The sequence below is a fragment of the Primulina huaijiensis genome, chromosome 2 (assembly GCF_012295235.1).
Source record: "Primulina huaijiensis isolate GDHJ02 chromosome 2, ASM1229523v2, whole genome shotgun sequence".
NCBI classification, from domain to species: Eukaryota; Viridiplantae; Streptophyta; class Magnoliopsida; order Lamiales; family Gesneriaceae; genus Primulina; species Primulina huaijiensis.
In genome coordinates, this window is record NC_133307.1 from 2,898,808 (window position 1) to 2,921,084 (window position 22,277).

General features: G+C 36.7%; 2 protein-coding genes across 2 annotated transcripts; both read right to left on the bottom strand.

Annotated features, from left to right (window-relative positions):
- Nucleotides 1-816: 816 nt before the first annotated feature.
- On the bottom strand, nt 817-1,797 carry LOC140971889 (protein RALF-like 24). Its single transcript, XM_073434419.1, has 2 exons — nt 1,442-1,797; nt 817-901 (listed from the first exon to the last, which is right to left on the bottom strand). The coding sequence occupies exons 1-2, from the start codon at nt 1,795-1,797 to the stop codon at nt 817-819; spliced, it is 441 nt and encodes a 146-aa protein (XP_073290520.1).
- Nucleotides 1,798-15,775: 13,978 nt separating this feature from the next.
- Nucleotides 15,776-20,393, bottom strand: LOC140964161 (protein NLP8-like). Its single transcript, XM_073423709.1, has 5 exons — nt 19,609-20,393; nt 18,106-19,521; nt 17,967-18,017; nt 16,685-17,378; nt 15,776-16,582 (listed from the first exon to the last, which is right to left on the bottom strand). Exons 1-5 carry the CDS (start codon nt 20,257-20,259, stop codon nt 16,071-16,073), a joined length of 3,324 nt encoding a protein of 1,107 aa, XP_073279810.1. The 5' UTR covers nt 20,260-20,393; the 3' UTR covers nt 15,776-16,070.
- Between the last annotated feature and the right edge of the window lie 1,884 nt (nt 20,394-22,277).

The window sequence follows — 22,277 nt, forward strand, 5'->3', positions numbered from 1 at the left end:
TTATATTATGGAGTCATACATTTACCGAGGAGATGCCTCGTGTAGCTGTACTGTTATTTTTACGATGTTTTGAATTGATAGTTGTGTGATCGAGCCTTGCCGGCTCTGAATGTGTTTAGTCCTGGTTGTTTGGTCATTAAATATTAATCAGGAGCACGGGCCTCGCAAAAACCGTCAGAAAGGGATCGGGAGGGTATCCCCGCGTAGCTCCTACGACACTCAAATCAAAGACTGGAGATATATCAATAGCTAAGGGCACTTCTTGACATTAATATATTGAATGAATAAATGATGTTATCAAACTTGGTATTCATAAGAGAAAACGTGGGGACCACACGTGTGAAGTGTAGGACCTCTCGCTCTAGGGTTCGCCTAGGCCAGGCCTTCAATGGTTGTCACCCACCCTNAGTTGTGTGATCGAGCCTTGCCGGCTCTGAATGTGTTTAGTCCTGGTTGTGTTTCTTCATGGCGACCCTCGTTTCTCCTAGCTTCACGCCCTGCATCTCCACCTGCTTGCTATCTTTCCCAACTTCTCGCTTTATAGCACATTCATTTAGAATTCTTATGAGTTTCTTGCCCAATCAAATTAATCTTGCCCGTAGACATGGGGACAACTCCTCATCCTAGTATCATACTTAAATTATCATGTCTCACATGAAAAACCAACAAGGGTTTGCTCAAACGTCAAGGAATCAAATCTGAAGTCTGAACAATATAGCAAATGTTATAACTAGTCTCATGGCCGACTCGAGGGCGAGGCTCAAGAAGGACCTGTCTGATGGCCGATTTTGTGCGAGTTTCCAAAAAATTTAACATCTAGCCAAACATGATATCTGGTTCAACCGAACTTCGGACCAATATCAACATAAGCCTAAAACAAAGAATTTTCTCTACATCAACCCTAAAAAAGAAAGATCAAACAGTTAGATATGTTATCAACAGTTTTGGAGATGCAAACTTAGTTTATACGCTACAAAAGGCAAAAACTATTTAAGTGATCAGTAGATGTAATTTAACCGGATTCTATCACTAACATTACCCTTTATATCGGCATCTAGACTCCACATGTTTAGTTTTGAAAAATTTCTCGTCGAGTTTCGGCAAAAAATTAACTTCAATTTTATAACCACAGGCCCGGGCATACATGCATTCATTGACAGAGGGTTTGCGCTTAAGTTGACTTGGAGATATCCTCTATAATCAAGCCAAATCACACTCTATATCGAACTAAGATTGAAGGGTCATAGAAAATGGACTTAGCATTAAAGAAAGCCCCCAAAATGAGACATCGAACTTCAAGAAACAAAAACCAAGAAAAGTTGAACTCTGCCAACTGCAAGGCATACAAAGTCACCATCTTCAATCAAAATCTCAAATTTTACATATTATTCCACGAGCCCATATGCTAAGTTGAGTGGTTCATTAATCTCCCCTTGCACACCTGGTAATAACTTCACAACCTCTTCTGTAATGGTTAGCCACACCAGGACCTCTACAATTGTAATATGAAACCCCCGGATCCTCACACGGCACCAAGTCCCTTTTCAAAGTGTCGTAGCTAATATACCTCTTTTGCATCAGTAAAATCCTCCGATTACTCTCGGAATCCATCTCCAAATCAGCTTCTGAGCACTCCCCAATCTTCCCTGCACCAACCCTTTTCACCATTTCATTCAATTCACCAGTTTTCACAGGATTTAGCTCCGAAATTGAGGCCCCGGGACAGGTTTTGAGCTGGATTTGCGAGATGAATAATGCTACCAAGAAAATAGTGCGGAAAGGTGGAGTCTTGGGCATTTTGTTGGTCACGGGGGGCTCAAAATTTTTTCCTCGTTTTTGCAATGAAATGATGATGGGAGTGAGATCACGTGTTAGTGAGTTTTTGAGTGGAAAGGGGAAATGGTGTCCAGTTGTTTAAGCGTGGGTGGACGGCCGAAGGGGTGTGTATTTCAAGGGTCATAGGTGGGCAGAGGAGGTTGCCTTTTGTGTGCGTTCCATCGTTCTCTTGTTTTATTCTAAAGGAAACTATATTAAGACATCTTCAAAAAAAAAATTCCAATCTGTTTCTTTTATTTTTCAACGATCAATTAATCATGCTGTTCATATCTTAGTTAGGGAAGTGTTTTTTTTTTTTTTGGGTGTTAATGCTATGGCATCTCGGTTTTCTCGTGCCAAATATAACAGAAGTTTTAAAATTTTTATTTTATTTTGACAATCAAAATATTTGTTTGAGCACTCGTATGGTTTTAATAATTAAACATATATGATATGTTTAAAACTTTATCTTTGGTGAATGATTCACAAGCTTCCAACTATTCTGGGATTAGCGGAGATAGCTTTTCATGTATTTACTACGAACTTTCTTCAAGAACTCCTTCCTTCAATCTTCGAATCAGGTCAACGACTAGAAGATTTGTTCATCTTCCAAATAACACTAGAATATTTGGAAGAAGTTTTTACGTTGATATTAAAATCGAGATACGGCTCAACCAAAAAAAACTTTTGATGGAGGCCGAAATTTGAGATGAAAGACGGAGATGTATTTTCGAAATTCTTGTGTCATGGAGGTTAGGGTTTTCTAAAAATTATGAGTGTTCTTGTATTTAACCGTAAGCTTATATATATATATATATATATAATTGTGCATCCAATAGGTGAGTGACACATCATCGGTGCTCACATAAGTGTGCACGGTAGGTGTGCAGCATATCAAAACTCTATATATATATATATATATAAAAGCTTAAGGCTCATTAATTAAATTAAACACTTAATGAACTTAATCAATTAATTATTCCAGTCCAACTAGTTTAATTATTTAATTAATATTTTAAAGTCTAATTAAGAACCTTAATAATATGTTTATTGGTCTTGTACTCCTACAAGCCCATTATACATATATTCATTACATTTAATTTAAATCTCTTATAAATTCAACATTTGAATTTAATATTTAAATTATAAATTCAACTCCTTGAATTTATCACCTTCAAAATTTAATATTTAATAAACTCAACTTTTGAGCTTAATAAATTAAATTCTCAAATTTTATAAATTCAACTCTTTGAATTTATTCTCTCCAAATTTTATAAATTCATAAATTCAACTTGAATTTCCTATCTCATAAATTCAACTCCTTGAATTTATTTTCTCAAAATTTAATTATCATAAATTCAATTCCTTAGCATGAGTATAATCAAAGTATTTATCTATGTTGTTCACACGAGTATACAGATAAAGAAATAACAAATCATGAAATAATGAATTATATTAAAATAAAGATTGTTTATGACAACTGAGTCAATAAAATCTCTAACCAACTGTTGACTTACAGGACATCTACTCTAACAAATACAATTGACCTCATTTTGCATGCAGAAAATTTTAAATCGAGATGCATTTTGGAAATTCAATGCTAGTTTTAAAGTATAATTCTAAACAAAATCACCTACGTTACCTTTCTCTTTTAATTTAAAACAAGTTAGAAACTTTATTTCAAATAAAAATATTCAAATTTTTTAGTGATTAGCGAGTGTCAATAACTAAGCTTGGAATATTTAATTTGGGAAACATGAACGAATATTGGAATAAGTTTTAAATTTCAGGAGTATAAGAAAATTATAAAACTTGAGATAAAAAAATTGTATTGCTGCTAGAATTTTGGAAAAACACTTTGGATGACTAATAAACTGGGGGGATCGGGTCGGGGCCCGTTCCGTAACCTTCATAACCAATTCTTGTCCAGGTAAGAATTGAGAATTTTTTTTCTCCCCATCCCGTACTCGACAAGTGTCAGGACCCGATGTTCGAGATCCATTTGGGTCGAGAAAATATATCCCAATATATATATTTTTATATATAATTTATGGAGACTCTCAAACAACTTCTTGGTGTATTACAAATAAATTAAAACAACTTCTTGGTTTATATCATTAAAAACTAAAACATATTCTTAGTATATTACAAATAAACTAAAACAAGTTCATAAACTAAAAATACTAGCATATATGAAGCACGATCGACACACTGCTCGAAAATCCCGAGTCTTCAAGTTTCCTCGACTCCGGCTTTGTCTCCTTGCGTGTGGCTGCTCTTCCTCCTCTTTAAAACTGCTGATTAACCTACAAAATACGTGTGTTAAGGTTTCTATTTAAGCAATATTCATAAAACATAGAAGGAAATCGAGAGAAATTTTTTCCTTCTATATCGCGCTAGGGCTGATGAAATTTTTCGCCCAAGCGCTAGACTCGAGCAGAAAATTTCACCAGGGCATGCTAGGGAGGGGAAAATCTTCCACCCCAGCGTGCCTGCCTAGTGGTTTTTTCACCCAGGCGCGCTAGGGCGGGGAAAATCTTCTGCCCCAGCATGCTTGCCTTGGCCCTGGTGTCTTTTTCTTCATGTGCATGCTGGGGCGGACGTTTTCACCCGCTCTAGCTCACATCTCTCGATTTTTGTCTTCAATCCTTTTTTTTTTTCTCACATACCCTACAAAATCAACCCACACATTCAAAACACTTATTAGACATAACAAACAAGAAAAACAACGAAATATAATGAAATCTCACTAAACATGCATGAATGTGACTCGAAATGACACAATAAAAACACACAAGAACGACACCTATCACTCAGCACAAAATTCAAGATTAGAGGCCGATTATTATTATTATTATTTAATGAATCCAAAACATAAAGAAAATACAGGGATATGTAATTTCAATTTCCGACCAAAGAAATGAATAAAGTATCAGAAATTAGTCTTTACAAATGTTGATTCGGTACAAAATTTGACAAATAGAGACAACCTCCAACCACACGAACAAAAATTATTTTGAAATCGTGATTCAATTTCAGAATTAAACAAGATATAGAAAATCCACATCGATGGATTACCTAGAACGAACAAGGATTTTTTTTAATCTAGAACATAGTGATTCAATTATTTTTAAATCTTGAGAGTGAAAATATTTTTTCCCTGTACTATGTAGCAACTAGAGGGCGACGAAAATGAAACCGTGAAAATTGAAAGTTGAAGGTAAACATTGAACCCTAAATCAATAAGTTGACTAATAAAAATAATAGTATTAATATAATCGGTTCGGGTTGGGATTCCGTCGGGTAGAAATTATTTACATGTTCCTTCTCTCAATATTGATAAGGACGAGAGAAATTCGACATTTCGAGTAGGGAAAATGTCAGGTCGGGATATTTTCGAGTTGGGTTCGGGATGGGAAGCGGGAAGAGTCAGGATTTCGGAGAATTTTTCCAGCCCTATTATAAACAAAGACCTAAGCCTATTTAAGTTATTTAACTACTCAACTTGATAATCAATGTCTAATGTTAGTTTTTTATGGCATGTTTCAATGGTCACATAAGACGCGCTATGAAGCGTGAATTCCGCGCCGGCGTGGGTAACTCCTTGTATGATGGATATAATGGGTCCCATACAGTGATTTTCTATTTTTTTTATTTTTTATATAATAAAATCAATCTGGCCGTTAAAAAGTGAAAATAAATTAAAAAATAAAAATTAATGGCTGGTTGTCAGGTCTTACCCAGCCTCTAAAAAATTTAAAAATTTAAAAATATTAATTTAAAAATCATAAAAAATTCAAAAAATTAAAAACAAATCTGCTTTTTTTAAAAAAAAACCATATTTTGAGAATCCAACCGTACTTCTATAAATTGACATCATTTACACATTAAAATATTAACAATTTCTTCTATTTTTATTCCAAAAATAAAATTTCTTCCTCTTTCATTTCATTTTAATCCAAATTCGAAATGGATCTTTGAAGAAATGATGAAATCAATATTCATTCACCAAATTCTTCTGAATTCAATTTTCAAAACTCTGTTGGAACATTTCATGTTTACAATCTTGATTTTGATGTTAACAAAACTTGTTATTTTGTTACTAATGATTTACCTAAGTGCATAGGAAGCTGAAACTGATCAGGCTTCGAACTGATCAGTTATTGAGCAACAACTGAAGCTATAGAGATGCAAACTGAAAGTGCCAACTGATTGCCCAAACTGAACTAGTCCAACTGAAATATCAAAGACTAGTTCAACTGATTGTTCAGCTGACGAGCCAAGCGATTTCACCAAAACAGTTCAAGACCAGTTCAACTGACCAGTTCAGAGCATCAGTTAGGAATCAATAAGTTTGTAGAACACGACAAGCTTATCTAATGGAATCCAGCTACACACAACGATAAAAAACAACTGTACTATCAATAGTACAATAATGGACGTTGCAGCAAAGCGTAAAGCCAAAATGTTCCAGAATGGCTGTCGGAGAAGTCGAGACACAAATTTCAAGGAACACATTCAAGCTGCAACGATCACATTTGATGAGTCTTGGTGTACGGTCATCTTGCTGGTATAAATACAGACCAAGATCATCAACAATATGTGTGGATGAACAAGATATAAAAGAGAGGTCACACATATTGCATATCAGCTTACAAGAAAGCAATCAGCCCAGTCGAGGGGACACTCCAAAGTTATATAAGCTTTGTTTAGAAGCTTATTTCTCTCAGTGTGTGAGAACACCTTCCCGTTATATTCATTGTTCAGTTCTCCCACACGCACATTCTATCACTCACATATATCAGAGAGTTGAGCTTATAGATCAGTTGAGTGAGTCTTGCACAAAGACAATAAACTTTTGTATGTAGTCTTTGACACACAGAAGTTAAACAAGTGTTGGCTGAAAGGTGCTGCCTTTAGTCTAGGATAGGAGTTCAGATTAGGCAGTAGTGTAAGTCCTAAGCTGAGTGGGTTTGAACAATCTCTGGGCCAAGTTCTGATCTCTCACCGACTTAATCTCAATGAATCGACGATCTGCACTTCCTTCCATACAGTGCTTCGTAGGGAGTCATACCTATAGATGATTGGAAACTGTTGTTGTAGGTAAACTCCACTAGAGGTAGTTTTGATTCCCAATTCCCATGGAAATCGATCACACAAGCTCGTAGCAAATCTTCCAAAATCTGAATCACTCGCTCAGAATGGCCATCTGTCTGAAGGTGGAATGCCGTACTGAATAGTAACTTCGTCCCCATAGTTGATTGCAAACTCTTCCAAAAAGACGATGTGAATCTCGGGTCCCTGTCGGACACAATAAAAACTGGGATCCCGTGCAGTCGGACTATCTCCCTGATATAGAGCTCTGCATAATGAGTCATGGAGAAAGTCCTCTTCACTGGCAAGAAGTGTGCTGACTTAGTAAGTCAATCCACTATAACCCAAATTGCATTGGATCCTCTGACTGACCTCGGCAAACCAACAATGAAATCCATGGTGATATTCTCCCATTTCCACTCGGGGATAGCGAGCGGCTTAAGCATTCATGCTGGCCTCTTATGCTCTTCTTTCACTTGCTAACAAGTTAAACATTCAGATACAAATCGACAGATGTCTCGCTTTATACCTGACAACCAATACAGCATCTGCAAATCTTTGTACATCTTGGTACCCCCTGGATAGACTGAATACAGAGATGTATATGCCTCTGTCAGAATATCATCTCTGATCAAATCAACACTAGGCACCCACATCCTTCATCTATACTTCACAATACCATCAGACACTGTGTAGAGTACACTGTCCTTGGCCTCATATTTCAGTCTCCATTTCTGTAACTGCTCATCTGAAGGCTGACCTCTACGGATTTGGTCTAGCAAAGAAGACTGGACTGTCAGATTAGACAGCTTAGGAGCTCTGTCCTTAGGATAAACTTCTAGTCCAAACCTCTGAATCTTTGACTGAAGATATCTCTGTGCTGACAGCTGTGCTGCGACTGCTACTTTCCTGCTCAAAGCGTCTGCCACAACATTAGCTTTCTCTGGATGGTAGCTAATTTCATAATCGTAGTCTTTTACTAACTCCAACCACCGTCTTTGTCTTATGTTCATCTCTTTCTGCGTGAAGAAATACTTGAGACTCTTGTGATCGGTGAATATCTGGCATTTCTCATCGCACAAATAATGTCACCATATCTTTAACGCAAAGACGGCGGCAGCTAACTCGAGATCATGAGTCGGGTAGTTCTTCTCATGCACTTTCAGCTGTCTGGAAGCATAAGCTATAACCCGACCATGCTGCATCAATACTGCGTCTAAACCGAGCTTGGAAGCATCGGTGTACAACACAAAATTGCCTTACCCTGATGACATGACTAACACTGGCGCTGTGATAAGAGCTTGCTTGAAATTATAAAAGCTCTTCTGACACTCTCCACTCCAAACGAATTTAGCATTCTTCTTAGTCAATGAAGTGAGTGACAGTGCAATCGAGGAAAACCCCTGAACAAATTTCACGTAGCAGCCTGCCAAGCCTAGTAAACGACTGATCTCTGACGCATTCTTCGGCTCAATCCATTCTTTAACTGCTGCCACCTTAGCTAGATCCACCTCAATACCATTGCTAGTTATCATATGACCCAAAAATGCTACTTTCTCCAACCAAAATTCACACTTACTAAATATTGCAAACAACTTGCGACTCTGCAAGACCTGCAAAACCGTACCCAAATTCTGAATGTGCTCCTCATTGCTCTTCGAGTAGATGAGAATGTCGTCAATGAACACTATGAAGAACTGATCTAGGTAGGGCTGAAATGCTCGATTCATCAAGTCCATAAAAATTTCTGGAGCATTCGTCAGTCCGAATGGCATTACTAAGAACTCGTAATGCCCATATCTTGTTCTGAAGGCTGTCTAATGAACATCTGCATCTTTTACCTTCAATTGATGATACACAGATCGTAGATCTATCTTAGAAAACATTGTAACTCCCTGCAACTGATCGAACAAGTCCTCGATCCTTTATAGTGGTATTTATTCTTGATCGTTACTGTAAAGTCCAAAATTAAGACGACATAATCCAACTGCATGCAAATCTATGAATTATGAAAAATGAGTAATTAATTGATTTCAATTGATTATGTGGCATACATGCTCATATGTTAAATATCATTTGATTATCATTATGCATGAAATTATATTTTTAAGGACTATTCAAGTTGCGATCGAGGAACGGAGACCGATGACTGAAAAACGTAAAATTTTTTTATTAAATAATTAGTTTTAATTATTTAAAATATGAGTGATGGATTTTCATATTTTTGAAAATAAGAAGTTTTGAGGTGATTTTATACACCGGGACGTAAATTTTATCGGTGTTGGTTCTTCAACAAAAATACGAACTTTTTGGCAACCCGGCTAATAAATTCACAAACTTATTTTAACAAAACTATTTTTATATTTTAATTCAAGTCTAATTACTAATGAGCCTATTTACCTACCTAATAGGCCTAAGCCTTGTTAGTTGATTCTTATTATATTTCAAGTGTTAAACCCTCCCACTTTGACACACAACTCACGCCTCCTTTTCTGAAAAACCCCTCCCATACACACGACAGCACACACCTAAAACTTTGAAGTTGAATTTTCGGTTATTCAAAGGGAAGCATCGAAGCCATCGTCTCCTCGTCCCAGTTCTTCGTCGTCAACGTATATTCGTGCGTTTAAAACGCAAAGGCATGCCTTACATCTCATTTTCTCATCTATCGCATCGTACTATCGTTTAAATATCGTGTGCGTTAAAAGCATGAAATATTGTGATTTATTTTCGGATTTATTGTACATACATGTGTTAAAGTCATGGATTTTGTTGAAAAACTTGTTCTTCACGTGTCAAGGGCTGCCATGATGTTAGGGATTGAACAAAGGATGTTTTTGCATAATTTTAAGAGTCCTAATAATGCACCAAACTCACGGCAATCACATAAGAAGTAAGCAAACAAAAGCTGGAAAATGATTTTTGTGCTGTCATGGATTTGGGGCGATCGGGTTTCACGTGGAGGAGTTGGCTTGGTCTTGGCTTGGGCCACGACTCGGCTAGTATCTGTCATGGGTCAGGGGGAGAGTCCTAACCATACTAGGACTCGAGTCTAGGGCTGGGGAGGGAGTCCTTGCTCCCACCCGAGAAAAAATCGTGAGGCAAGTGCAGGGTGCGCGGGCTTGCAGAGAAGTAAGGGCTCAGTCCAGGGCTCAAGAGCTGGGCTAAGGCGAGTCCTTAGGGTCCTAGGTAGGTGCGTGAGTGGTTGGTTCAGGGGCTGGGGCGTCGGCTAGGGTCCTAGGCACAAAAATCGTGGAGTCCATCCACCATGGGAGTTCTCGGCCAGTAAGGGGTTGGAGTTGGGGGCTTTGTTCTTGGTTTTGGGTTGGTTCCTAGGGGTCCCTACGGTCCAGTAGGGTGCACTAAGGAGTTGGTCAGGGTTGGGTTTGGTATGGCTTGAGGGTGGCTCGACAAAATCGAGACATGGCTCGGGTGGGACTTTTGTAGGTCACTTTAGAGTTTTCAAAACAAATCTAGTGTGCTTAACTGTTTAACTATCGTTTTCAAATTGATTTGATCAGTTCGAGTTGTTATCAGTTCAGTTCTCACCATAACTGAACTGATATATGCTAAAACTGATATCCTTTATTTCAGTCATTCAGTTTACACAAGTTAAAAGACTTTCAAATATAAAAGCTTTCTTAACGAATAATTACTTCGAGTATTTTTCGCTTGGTTTAAAACCAAACTCGATTTAATTTATCGGTGTTTACATTCTTAGAACACGAGTTATTGCTGCTCATTGAGAATATTGTGTTTGAATCACCTTCGCAGGTGTGCGAACCGATCCATCGAACTCCAACGACCAAATGTTGAGCTTTATGTTCAGCCAAACTCAAATCTCCTAAAATCCCAATGAAGTCCCTCTTCCAAAACCAAGAAAAAAGGGAAGAAGATTGTTGCTGACAATGGGGGTGAAGGTGTGACAAGGAAACATTGGACGAAGACCGAAGATGAACGCCTCTCAAAGGCATGGTGCAACGCTTTCACCAATTTGACACTTGGCATTGATCAAAGCAATACTAGTTTCTAGGGATTGGTTTGGAAGGAATATAACCACGAGTTTTCGAATAAATGAAAAGTATGTAGTTGTTGAATGGATGGAAAGTATGCATACGACACAACATGCGGCAACATTTCACAGATGTTGTGAAACGAGTGTTCACTTTCCAAAATATAATAAGTGAACTAGAAGCATTCAATCAAAACGGATTATCATTCGAGATGAAGGTATTCATTCAGAAAGTTTATTTTTTAATTGAAATTTAGAATAATCTTAATTATATAATATATATATATATATTTATTTATATGTGTATACACACACACACACACACGCACATACATATGAAAGATATGGTCGTTGGAAAAATGCAAAAGGAGTTTCGACGAATGATAACAAAAAAGTGAAGAATATTGATGGTGAATCTTCTTCATCTCCTTTCTTCACACTCTTCGATACATCCATCGTCGATGAAGGAGACGACGTGCATGAATTGAGTAAAAGCATTAGACTAATGGGAAGGAAAGAATTCAAAAAGAACAGGAAAAGAGATGGATCAAAAGCTCCAAAGGTTGTATCTAAGAAATGAAAGAAGGAGAGACACAATATTATGAAAAGAAAGATTCGAAGATTGCTCTAGCAAAAAAGAATTTTGCAAAAGTTGAGGAAAATATAGAAATGAAGTGGAAAATGAGGTTAATGAAGCAAGAAAGAAAGGAGATGGAGCAAAAAAATATGATCATGAGGAAAAATATTAACGATCCAAATCTGAGTGATGTTCAACGTGATTACAATATGAAGTTGCAAGAAAAATTCTTCGTAAAAGATTCGGTTAATAATTTATTTATTTCATAGTATGTTACATTAAATTATTTGTAATTGTTTAATTTCGTGTATGAGGTCTTCTTTGCTTTTGAATTCCAGTACATCAATGTTAAGCATAATCCCATAAAGATGTATTGGTTTTAGAACAAACTTCTAATAAAGTGTTTGGTATAGGGAATTTGATTCTTTATTGAATTTGTTCTTGTTGGACGTGCTTCTCCACCTACTTAAAAATCTGTTTGGGGTTATCATATTCGTATTATGAGATCACACACTTTTCCTTGGTGATTCATGGGAAGATGACCATGTTATTGATGGAGGCTCACCCCCTATTGTGTTCATCTTCAGATCTACGAACTTGATATTCACAAAAGACTCTGCAAGGTCTTGAAGATCTTCTACACCAATAATTTCTATTGTTGTCGTCAGCTTAATTTCTTTGCTGAGATAATTTTAATTAGATTGATCATTTTTCTTCGTCGGTTAAAGGTTTTGGTATTACTTGTTTGTTCTTCTTTGGTGTAATAAGGGTTTTGTACCAAAAGATAGTGGTAACTTTCCTTTCGTTATCTTTTTACTAGAACTTGGTCGTTGTTCTAAAGTTAAAATTCTTGTTTAAATATTCTTTAATGTTTCAAGAATTTATTTTGTTTCTCAAGGATTTTATCAATTTTTTGTGGTACATTTTATAGCTGATTTACATTGTTCTGCACCTTATTTTGGATCTCTATAAGATTTCCGGAGAGTTTAGAAGAGTCTGAGACTATTTCTATGAACCTGTTACTTTGAATCATAATTTTACCTTAGGATTCTGATGTGTTCCTCTTTGTTCTTGATGTCTAACCTTGGTTAGCTCTTCTTGTAAGTATTTCAAAGTATTAAAATGAGTCATGTAAATAATTAATCTCGAACATATGTTAAGATCCATAATTTTTAAGAAAATATCCTCCTCAAACATTTAATTACATAATAATAATAACATTGTAATTTTGAAATATTTTTATCTCGGCTGTGATTCTTTTTTTTGTCCAGTTATAAACGTAAAAATATTTTTGTTATTTTTGTCACGATTAGGAAGTGTAAAGAAAGTTTTTAGGGTAAATGAAGTAAATGACAACTTATGTTTGATTTGAGGATTTATCTCCAATTTTCTCTGTTGCTTTAATGTATACAATTTTATTTTTTAAATTTGGTTCTTTTAGAAAATGGTTGTTATTTATAAATTAATATTTTATTTAGTATAATAGATTTTGCTTAAAGTTATATGTTTCATAGCTTTAAGAAAATCATCTTGTTAAATCATATTTAATTTTGAAAATATAATAAATAAATCAAAATTTAAAAAACAAAATATGTGAAATATATAATTCACATATTATATTACACACAACACATGCGCCCAATTATTAATATGTTTATACATATACACAAATTAATGGCTCGTTTAGTTCGTTTGATTTAATTGTAATTATAGTTTATTCACGTATTATTGATTTATCATTAAATTATAATATTATCCTTAACATATAAATTTTATTTACATTCATTAATTATTAAAAGGATAATATTTTAATTAAGGAAGGCGTTGGGAGGTTGAGAGAAGGCATGAGTTTCTGGGAGGTTGAGGTAAGGTAAGTTTATGATGCTCCTAAAATTACATCGTCTGGGCGGATTCAAGTCCATCTCAGAAATTGACCTAACCTGTTAAGGGACATGCCTCATTATTAACCAGGGGTCTGAAAAGTTCAAGCCTATAGTCTCTTCCAAAAAAAGCCGAGCTATGTCATGAAAATCTTGACAAGACCGAGCCCACGGACCATACCCTAAGGGTCTAAGCCCATTAGTGTGGCTGAGAAATTCGAGACCAATGGCAGTTAGGGAATATGAAGACATTTCCGTCAGTAGATAAAACCCCGAAAATATGGGATCTGATCGAGATAAGACGAGAGTCATAGCCGTCATGGTTAGAGAGTCCCACCATATGATGTTTCTTATCTCAGGTTGGATTCTACCATAGCAAGAATCCTACTCCAATAAGGTAACTAGCATCTCCTGCTTCTATAAATACTTGGTATTTGTCACGATTTTACAATATTCACACACTCTGGCTCATTCAGTACTAATATATCGCACTTTGCTCTTTGCATTCTGATTAAACATCAGAGGAGCCACACGAGAAATATCTCTGGCGCCCCCTAACATTATATTTTCTGTGCAGACCCCTCAGCACCAACCCGACCCCAAAAGCTTGGAAGATTTGAAGACCCGGTCAACAGACCGGACCCAATGTAAAATTTTGGATCATCAATTGGTGTCGTTTGTGGGAATTTAAAAAAAAAAGAGATAAGATAGTAAATCAAAGAGAACGTAAGAAAATTATTCGAGGTCAAAAGAAACCTAGGAGCGAAAATCAATGAGGATGAGCACCACAAAGAAGAAAACCATGAAGAACATCGGTGAATGCATAAATCAACCAAACGACCTTATGAATCTCAATATCACTCAACTTGTTTTACTAATGTTTGGGCAACTTCTGGCTTTTTTTGGAATAGCTCTTGGGTTTCCTTGGAAGAGCTTCTGATCTTCTACGTAAGAGCCCCTGGTCTTCCCCGAAAAAGTTTCTGGTCTTCCTCAGAAAAGCCCTTGTTCTTCCCCAAAAGTGCTTATGATATTCCAAGGAAGAGTTCCTAGTCTTACCCGAAAGAGTTTCTAGTCTTGGTCTTCCCCAAAAAGGTTTCTAGTCTTCCACGGAAGAATCCCTCGTCTTCCCTTGAATAGTTTTTGGTCTTCTTCGGAATAGTGGTATTCTTCCGAACCACCTCTGGTCTTCCTCGAAAGAGTTTCTGTTCTCCCACGGAAGAGCCTCTGGTCTTACCCATAATAGTTTCTAGTCTTCATGGAAGCGTTCATCCGGGTCTTCCTCGGAAGAGCTCCTGGTTTTCCATCGAACGGCTTCTGGTCTTCCATGGAAGAGCCCCGGATCTTTCCCGAAAGAGTTTCTAGTCTTCAAGGGAAGAGCTCATCATGATCTTCTACATAAGAGAATGGTCTTGCTCGAAAGAGCACATCCTGATCTTTATCGAAAGAATTCAATATGTTCATCTTCAGAAGAGCTCACCAATGTCATAATCAGAAGAGCTGATCCTGATCATTTGCAAAAAATGCTATTTCTTGGGAGCTCTCCCATCAAGCCAGTCAATTTATTATATCTTTTAATTTTTGTTTTTATAAATCTGTTTGGATTTATCAACTGCTATTTTCTGTTATTTTGCTTGGGTCAGTTGTACACTTCATTACATTGGTCATATATTTATATCTGAAACATCTAATGTGATAAAGTTATTCAATACAATAAATGTAAGCCCAAAACTTGTTGGCCATCTCAAAAAACGACCCCCGTGCAGAAAACTTGTACAAAAGCCCAGCACAGCCTGACACATTCACAAAAGTCAGACCAGCTCGGCACCATGTAAGTTCACGAATGTGGCATTCACAAAAGTCCTACAAGCTCGGCAAATTGTAAGCCCACGAATGTGTCATTCACCAAAGCCCGACCAGCTCGGCACCATGTAGGTCCAAAAATGTGGTATTCACAAAAGTTGGACCAACTCGGTAAAATTTAAGCCCACGAATGTGGCATTCACCAAAGCCTGACTCGTTCGACACTTATAAGACCAACAAACTTTGGAAATTCACAAAAGTTCAATCAGCTCGGCAAAATATAAGCCCATGAATGTAGCATTCACCAAAGCCATACCATCTCGACACTTATAAGGCTAATGAACTTTGGCAATTCACAAAAGCCCGACCTCGTGGTTGGCAACATCAACGGTATTATTAATCAATAGCTCTTTATTTGAGCTCGGTTTTTAGTAAATTATGTTTATATGTACATAGACATGTTCTGTGTAAATGAACCTGAGGGATCGTGTCCAAAGTCATTTTTAGCTTAGTTGATTATCTGGTCGAATTATTATAGAAAATAACCAATCCCATGAAAAGACAATTATTGGAATGCTCATAAATAAGAGTGATACATTAAAGTAAAACGATTTTTGATCTTCACTAATCACAAAAGATCATTATATAACATTCAAAATATTAGGCAATGCATGCAATTGATATATTATCTTGATAAGAAAAAAGTTGCTGCAGGTTACATGAAAAACACTACAAACAAAACATTTAGTCTTAAACTGAATGCATGATTTGAACAACAGGTCCATTGAAGTAGCAAGATGCACCACAACAGTTGAACATAAGAGTCTTAGATTCATGAATAGATGCGCAATCACCGGGTTGGCTCGCGTAACGCTTTGCCAAATGAAACGGTTCAGTTGGAAACCAAATGAACCAGGACTTGCACAGTCCTTTTGCCTAGAGACCTCATGCTCTTCACACAGTTATGCAAGTCTTCATTGCATGTTAATAAAATCAAATCATCATCATCATCCTTGTACTTCAATTTCAAATTCTCAATCACCAGATCTAGTCTCTTAGCCACTTCTTCTACGAGCTTCTCTAGTCCGGACGACAGACACAGGTCAAATTTTATGATATCCTCTTTAAAGTGGGCCTTTATCATCACCACATTATTCTCTTGATGTGTTTTATCAACTTCTCGAGAGCTGTGATTGCATGTGAGAGGCACATTGGGCTGACTAGGTAAATTAGAGATGGGAAGGTTGCTCCTATTAGGTTCGAAAATTCGTTGATAATAACTTCTAGCCAGTTTACTTGAACTATTTTTAAGAAACAGAGAAGGATTCTTCTTGTTCTTCATGTTGGACGGCCATCTTTTTATACCACAATCTTTGCATGCTCTCTTTAATGTTGACTTACTCACTGTAAGAAAAAATTCAAGACACCACAAATATGATGAAGTTCCAGGAAAATGATTTTTATGGACTTCAACGTCATAAAAATAAATAAAGTTTCAAAACTTACCACCCAAATCGTTCGCTACATCTTCAAGTCTCTTCCCAAAATGGGGTTCAAGATCCTCATAGCTGATATAGAAACTCGTTTTGCTCTCATCTTTCGGGTTCTTTTTGTTAGAGTTTGTTCCGATAATGTTTTGTTCATGCCCAAAATATACCTCTTTACCAGATCTTGTAGCTTGAAAAAAATGCTCTCCCAACTGTTGTCCTGAAGCAACCTTAAAACTTTTCAAATAAATCTTCATTGTTGACAATAAGAAGCTTAAGTATGACCATGAATATCCATCTTTATCACTGCCAGGAGAGATGAAAAACTCCAGAACATAAAGATCGTTTGCTGTATGTGAACTCTGCAGACAAATCACAAAACAAAATTCCAATCTGTATGTTTGTGCATGATGGGACCATGGATACTCGAGTATACTAAAATCACCAAGATTTTCAAAATAGCCCATCTTATTTTTTGATTCTAACACTCTACCGGTAAGTCCCTTTCCGATGTTTACTTTCTGGAACTTCCCACTGCGAAAGTCAGGCGATCGGAGTTCGCATACTCGTTCCATGCAAAATATTTCAATGTTCGTAGTAGCACATTGGCTGCAAGGCATCCATGCAGACGCGAGCTGTAGTTGGATACTCCCATCCAACAGCTGAAACATCTCTTTGATTTCAGCAACTGCCAGTTTCCTACGATTGTCAATCTAAATTGCACAAAGTGTCATTGAATAACCGAGTGAATCTTGGTAAGTTTAAACATATGAATGTAAAGGAACGTTTATATTTCCTTGTAAAACTTTAAGTTGTGAATTTGTTTATCTCAAATCATAATTAACGCAATATGATGTATTTGTAGAACTATCGAACATTCATACGAGTAACATCCGAAAAATAATATAGATCATCAATTAAGAAAAGGAAAGGATAAGTAGTGTAACGACCATAGGCTATCTCGATTTTGGGGTCCCACATGAAGTATTGCCCCTCACGGGTTTTCTTTCTCTGTCAGTGATTTCTTTCGCCTCCCTCAACACTCGAACCTAAAACCTCCAAGATAATTACTTAGATTCCTGAGAGTGAGTACCACTTAAGTAATAGTGCATGAGAAAGCGGCCAAGGCCTCATATGGGACACAAAGATCGGATAGTCTATGGTCATTATAAGTAGAGTACAAGTTCAACGATGATAATAAAAATGAAACCCCGTATTTCACACAGTAGACAATATTTTTTTCAAATGATGCATTGCAAAGAGATTATATGATAGCAATGAATTGAAAATAAATGTATTACATTTATGGAAGGCCGATCGTAATTTACATGAGTAGATCTTAGATCCACTTCCTGCAACAAATTAATATAATTAGTTTGTACTGTATTACTGGTAGAAAATGAACTAAACTGAGGGGGAGATGAATAGGTCGGATTAAACCTTTAATTTATCCAAGATGAAATCCAAACTGCAGCAAGGGAGTCCAACACACTCCAGCACTCCAAAGCAATATTTTTGTTGTGCATCAAACAAAGGTAACACTACATAATCTCTTGCACAGCAGTGGATAACATGCACCAAAAGTGGAAACTCTCTTGTAGAATAAAGGTGTAGATCAAGTGATGATTCTAGGTGACCTGTTAGGAAAACGCGTCCCGGCGGCCCAAGTTCCTCTTCTTTTGCTCCATCTCCCACATGATAGAGACGTTCCATACATTGCTTCCTATACCAACATAATCCTCTACCAAGATGACCACGAACGAAGGGATGGTCCGATGTGGATAGATATAATCTATTCTTGATTATTTTGGGTGCCCAAAATTGTATTAGATAGTTGTGCGGGCCCCAACAGGGAATTAATTTCCCAGTTAAAATCTTGATCTTCTGATCTGGTGTTGAAATAAATTCCGACACTGAGTCATTGTAGTCTCCATTTTCCAATAATTCATCATCCTTCGTGCAGTAACAAAAAAACCCATACTCACTCCCCTTTTCTTGTACGCAATGCAAGTTGGGCTTTCGCAAGTACTCTCTTAGTTCAACAATGGAATAACTTTCATCACATCCCTCCATTGGCACTGAAAAAAGTATGGGATGTTGTTGATGCACAGCTTTTAGACCATATGGGATAACTTCGAAACCCGATGGGAACATATCATTTTGGCCTAATATCGAAGAAGGTGGCATGTATGTTCTACGAATTTCATCAGTTAATAAATTTTCTGAAAGATGGCGTCCAGTTGCTACCTCAAAACTTCTCAGCGTATCCTCCATTAATTTCAATAACAAATGCAAAACAAACCAAATATTTGTAGGATCTCTACTTTGTGGTTGAAGAAAGAACTCAAAAACATATAGATCATTGCCCTTCTCACGGTGCAGCATATCTCGAAGACAAATGGCAAAACATAGGGATAACTTAGCGTCTTGCGCATAATGTACTGTCGTGTAATCAGATATGCTAAGATCACTTACATTTTGGCAAAAGAGTGACTTGTTTGCAGATGACAATGCAAATCCACCAATTCCTTGTCTATTTTGAAGATTGTGGAATTTGCTTGCCATAAAAAAGCAACGTAGTAATCTGTCATCTTGTTCGTTTTTTACTATGGAAGCCACAAGTTTCATACAGTTGAAGCTTTTACTGCTAGTACCACATTGCTCACAAGGTGCCATGACCTGTGCAAGATGTAATTGAGGTATTGCATTCGAAGCCAATTTAAGCATCTCTATTATTTCACTCGGTTGTTGATGATGATACATGAGTAGATCATGATTAATCAGATATTTTTGCTTCAAAGGGTCTTTGATTAGTTGTTCCCAGTGATCTAAGTGAGTTGTCCTCATCTCTACTTCCTGTTTGCAAATTGTACATACATAGATATTAAACATTTTTACGAGTATAAAACAAGACAAATATCATGAGATAGGACGTGAAAAAACCTCAAGTTCACGGCAGATGTCGGATCCACATGATAAAATATCGGTTCCATAATCATCCGAAACGATCTCCAGTACACCAACATATTGATCGTGGAGCAAATCAAAGACTGGTAAAGCCAAATATGCTTTTTCACCGAAATTGGCAGCATGATCTCGAAGTGGAAACTCTTTCACAGTGTAGTTGCGGATGTCGGGGCTGGATTCAGGACGCCCATTTCGAAATACCCTTCCAGGGGGTCCAAGCTGCTCGTTCTCTGCTCCATCTTCCTCAATATAGTGGTGATCCGTACATTTCTTCCTGTACCAACTTTCAGCTTTACGAAGACGGTTCATAACAGCAAAAGGTTGGTCTGAAGTGGTGAGAATAGACCTGCCCCCGACCTCTATCGATGCCCAAAACTGCACCATATATGTAAGTGAACAAGAGGACGACATGAGCCTGTTCAGAACACGTCTGATCTTCTCTCGGATACTCCTCATGCCTCCTTGATCGTCTCTTTCCGGTGCCCAAAAAACCCATCCATAACTAAATACTTCCGACGACAAGTTTTCGGCCGTCAAGTATTCTTTAAATTCCGAAACCGAAGAATACTCGTCATAACACCTCTCAATTGGAATTATGATTCGATAAAAATCATCGTTTCCGGTCATTGATCTTCGTTGCCACACCAAGTCCTTTATCCGAGCTCAATTTAATTCAGTACTGTATTTTTATTTTTATTTTGAGATTGGAGAGTAGATTTTATGTAGGTAGGATCAAGTTACACTGGAGTGGAATATCATACTGATCGAGTTGACTCAAAAAAAAATTTAATTACTCCAACTCAAGTTACTTGGATAGTAATTTTTAAGCTCGACTCGATTATCGAGTTACTCGAGTTAAAAAAATTTGATTTCGATTTTTTTTATATTTTTAAATATAATTAATAAATAAATATATATACATATATATATACACACACTCTTGTGAGCTAGTCTAACATAATAAAAAATTACTCGAGCTCGGCTCGATTAGTGGTTTGATCAACTCACGAATAGCTCGAATCATTTTCAGCCTTTATATAAGACTGCGGAAGGAGACGAGAAAGAAACGAGGAGTCGTTTTACTATACCATATCTATATCTCAGTATTAGTATTCTTACATGGTGTATTTAGAGAAACAAAAATTGGCAACATAGAATAAAAAAAAACATATTAAATTAAGTGAAATAACTTTTTTAATCTACTTGACTCACAAAAATATTATATTGTTACTACTTTTATATTAACTTAAAAATACTACTTTAATAGTTTTAATTTGAGTTTTTTTTTTCCGTAAACTAGATGTAGACCACAAGGGATCTTGGCATTTCAGCTATTTTTTAAAAAAATAAAATTTACGCAAATACTAATGGGAAAAAATATTTCTTATTATTATTAGAACTTTATATGACTGAATTCTCAGTTTTTGATTAACAAATTTCGTATTGCAACGTTCCATGAAATTATTCATTCATATCTTTTTATTTTTTGTTTTGGAATTTTTTATTTGCTACGTTCTTAGAATTTCTCACTCGCGCCCTCGTGCAAGGGTGTAAATCAAGATCCCAATTTGAACAGAAAATACTTGACTCGTGTGCAAACGTGACTTACGTGCGTCGAATCTCGGACCAATCAAGGAAAAACTTCTCTCCTAGTTTTTTCATTCGTGATAAAGTTCGGGTACTATTTCAGTCGTTCGTGTAATAATTTGTGCTTCAAAACATCTTCAAGGAATAACTCATTTTATTTTTTTATTTTTTTTTGTGGTGATAGCTTCTGCAATAGGTTTATGAGGCGGAGGTAGAGATTGTTGTCGGATTGCATCAAGGGAGATAATAGCACCGGATTCTAACATCCGTTCGGCCCAACCAGATTCGATAGCTTTTGTCACACCTTTGATGGCAATGAGCTCGGCCATATGTGGTGATAGAATTCGCAAAATGAACATGTCCAGAATGGTCTCGTCCCACAATGCCTATACCAAAATTGTGAGAGGCGTTATCTTAATCATGATTTATTAACATGCAATCATAATTAATCAATAAACAGCAGAAAAATGAGTTAAAAATTTATGTTTAGGCTTACAAAAATTTCGGCATGATCTTCTCATAAATAAGACATACTATAAAATCAAATACTCTAAATAAACAATATATACACTCAATAAACACAACAACATAAACAAGTGCTGGCGAGACTCAATCATGACATAAAAAAACCAAAAATATCATAGAGCCGACAAGGCTCGATAATAACATAATTAATCAATACAACTGAGCTAACTCTCAGAGAGCTTTGGTGCGTACTTCTTGATGCTTCTTCTTGAGTGACTAAGATCGAACCACCTGTATCACTTGTCATGTTCACATACAAAAGACATGACAGTCCCCTCTCGGAGGTCGGAACCCCCAGTACGAGAAATAAAAAACACCACGATACATGACATAGAAATGCAATGATACTATGCATGAATGCAATGCATGAATAGGTGCAAGATATCACGATATCAGTAGTCAAATTATCGATATCAACAATCATACATATATGCTCGAGATGGTCCACGGCTCAATGGACCGTGCCTGGGATATTGCCCAGCCTCGAAGCCAGCAACTACCTAAGTCGGACCGAATCAAGGTAGCCAAACATC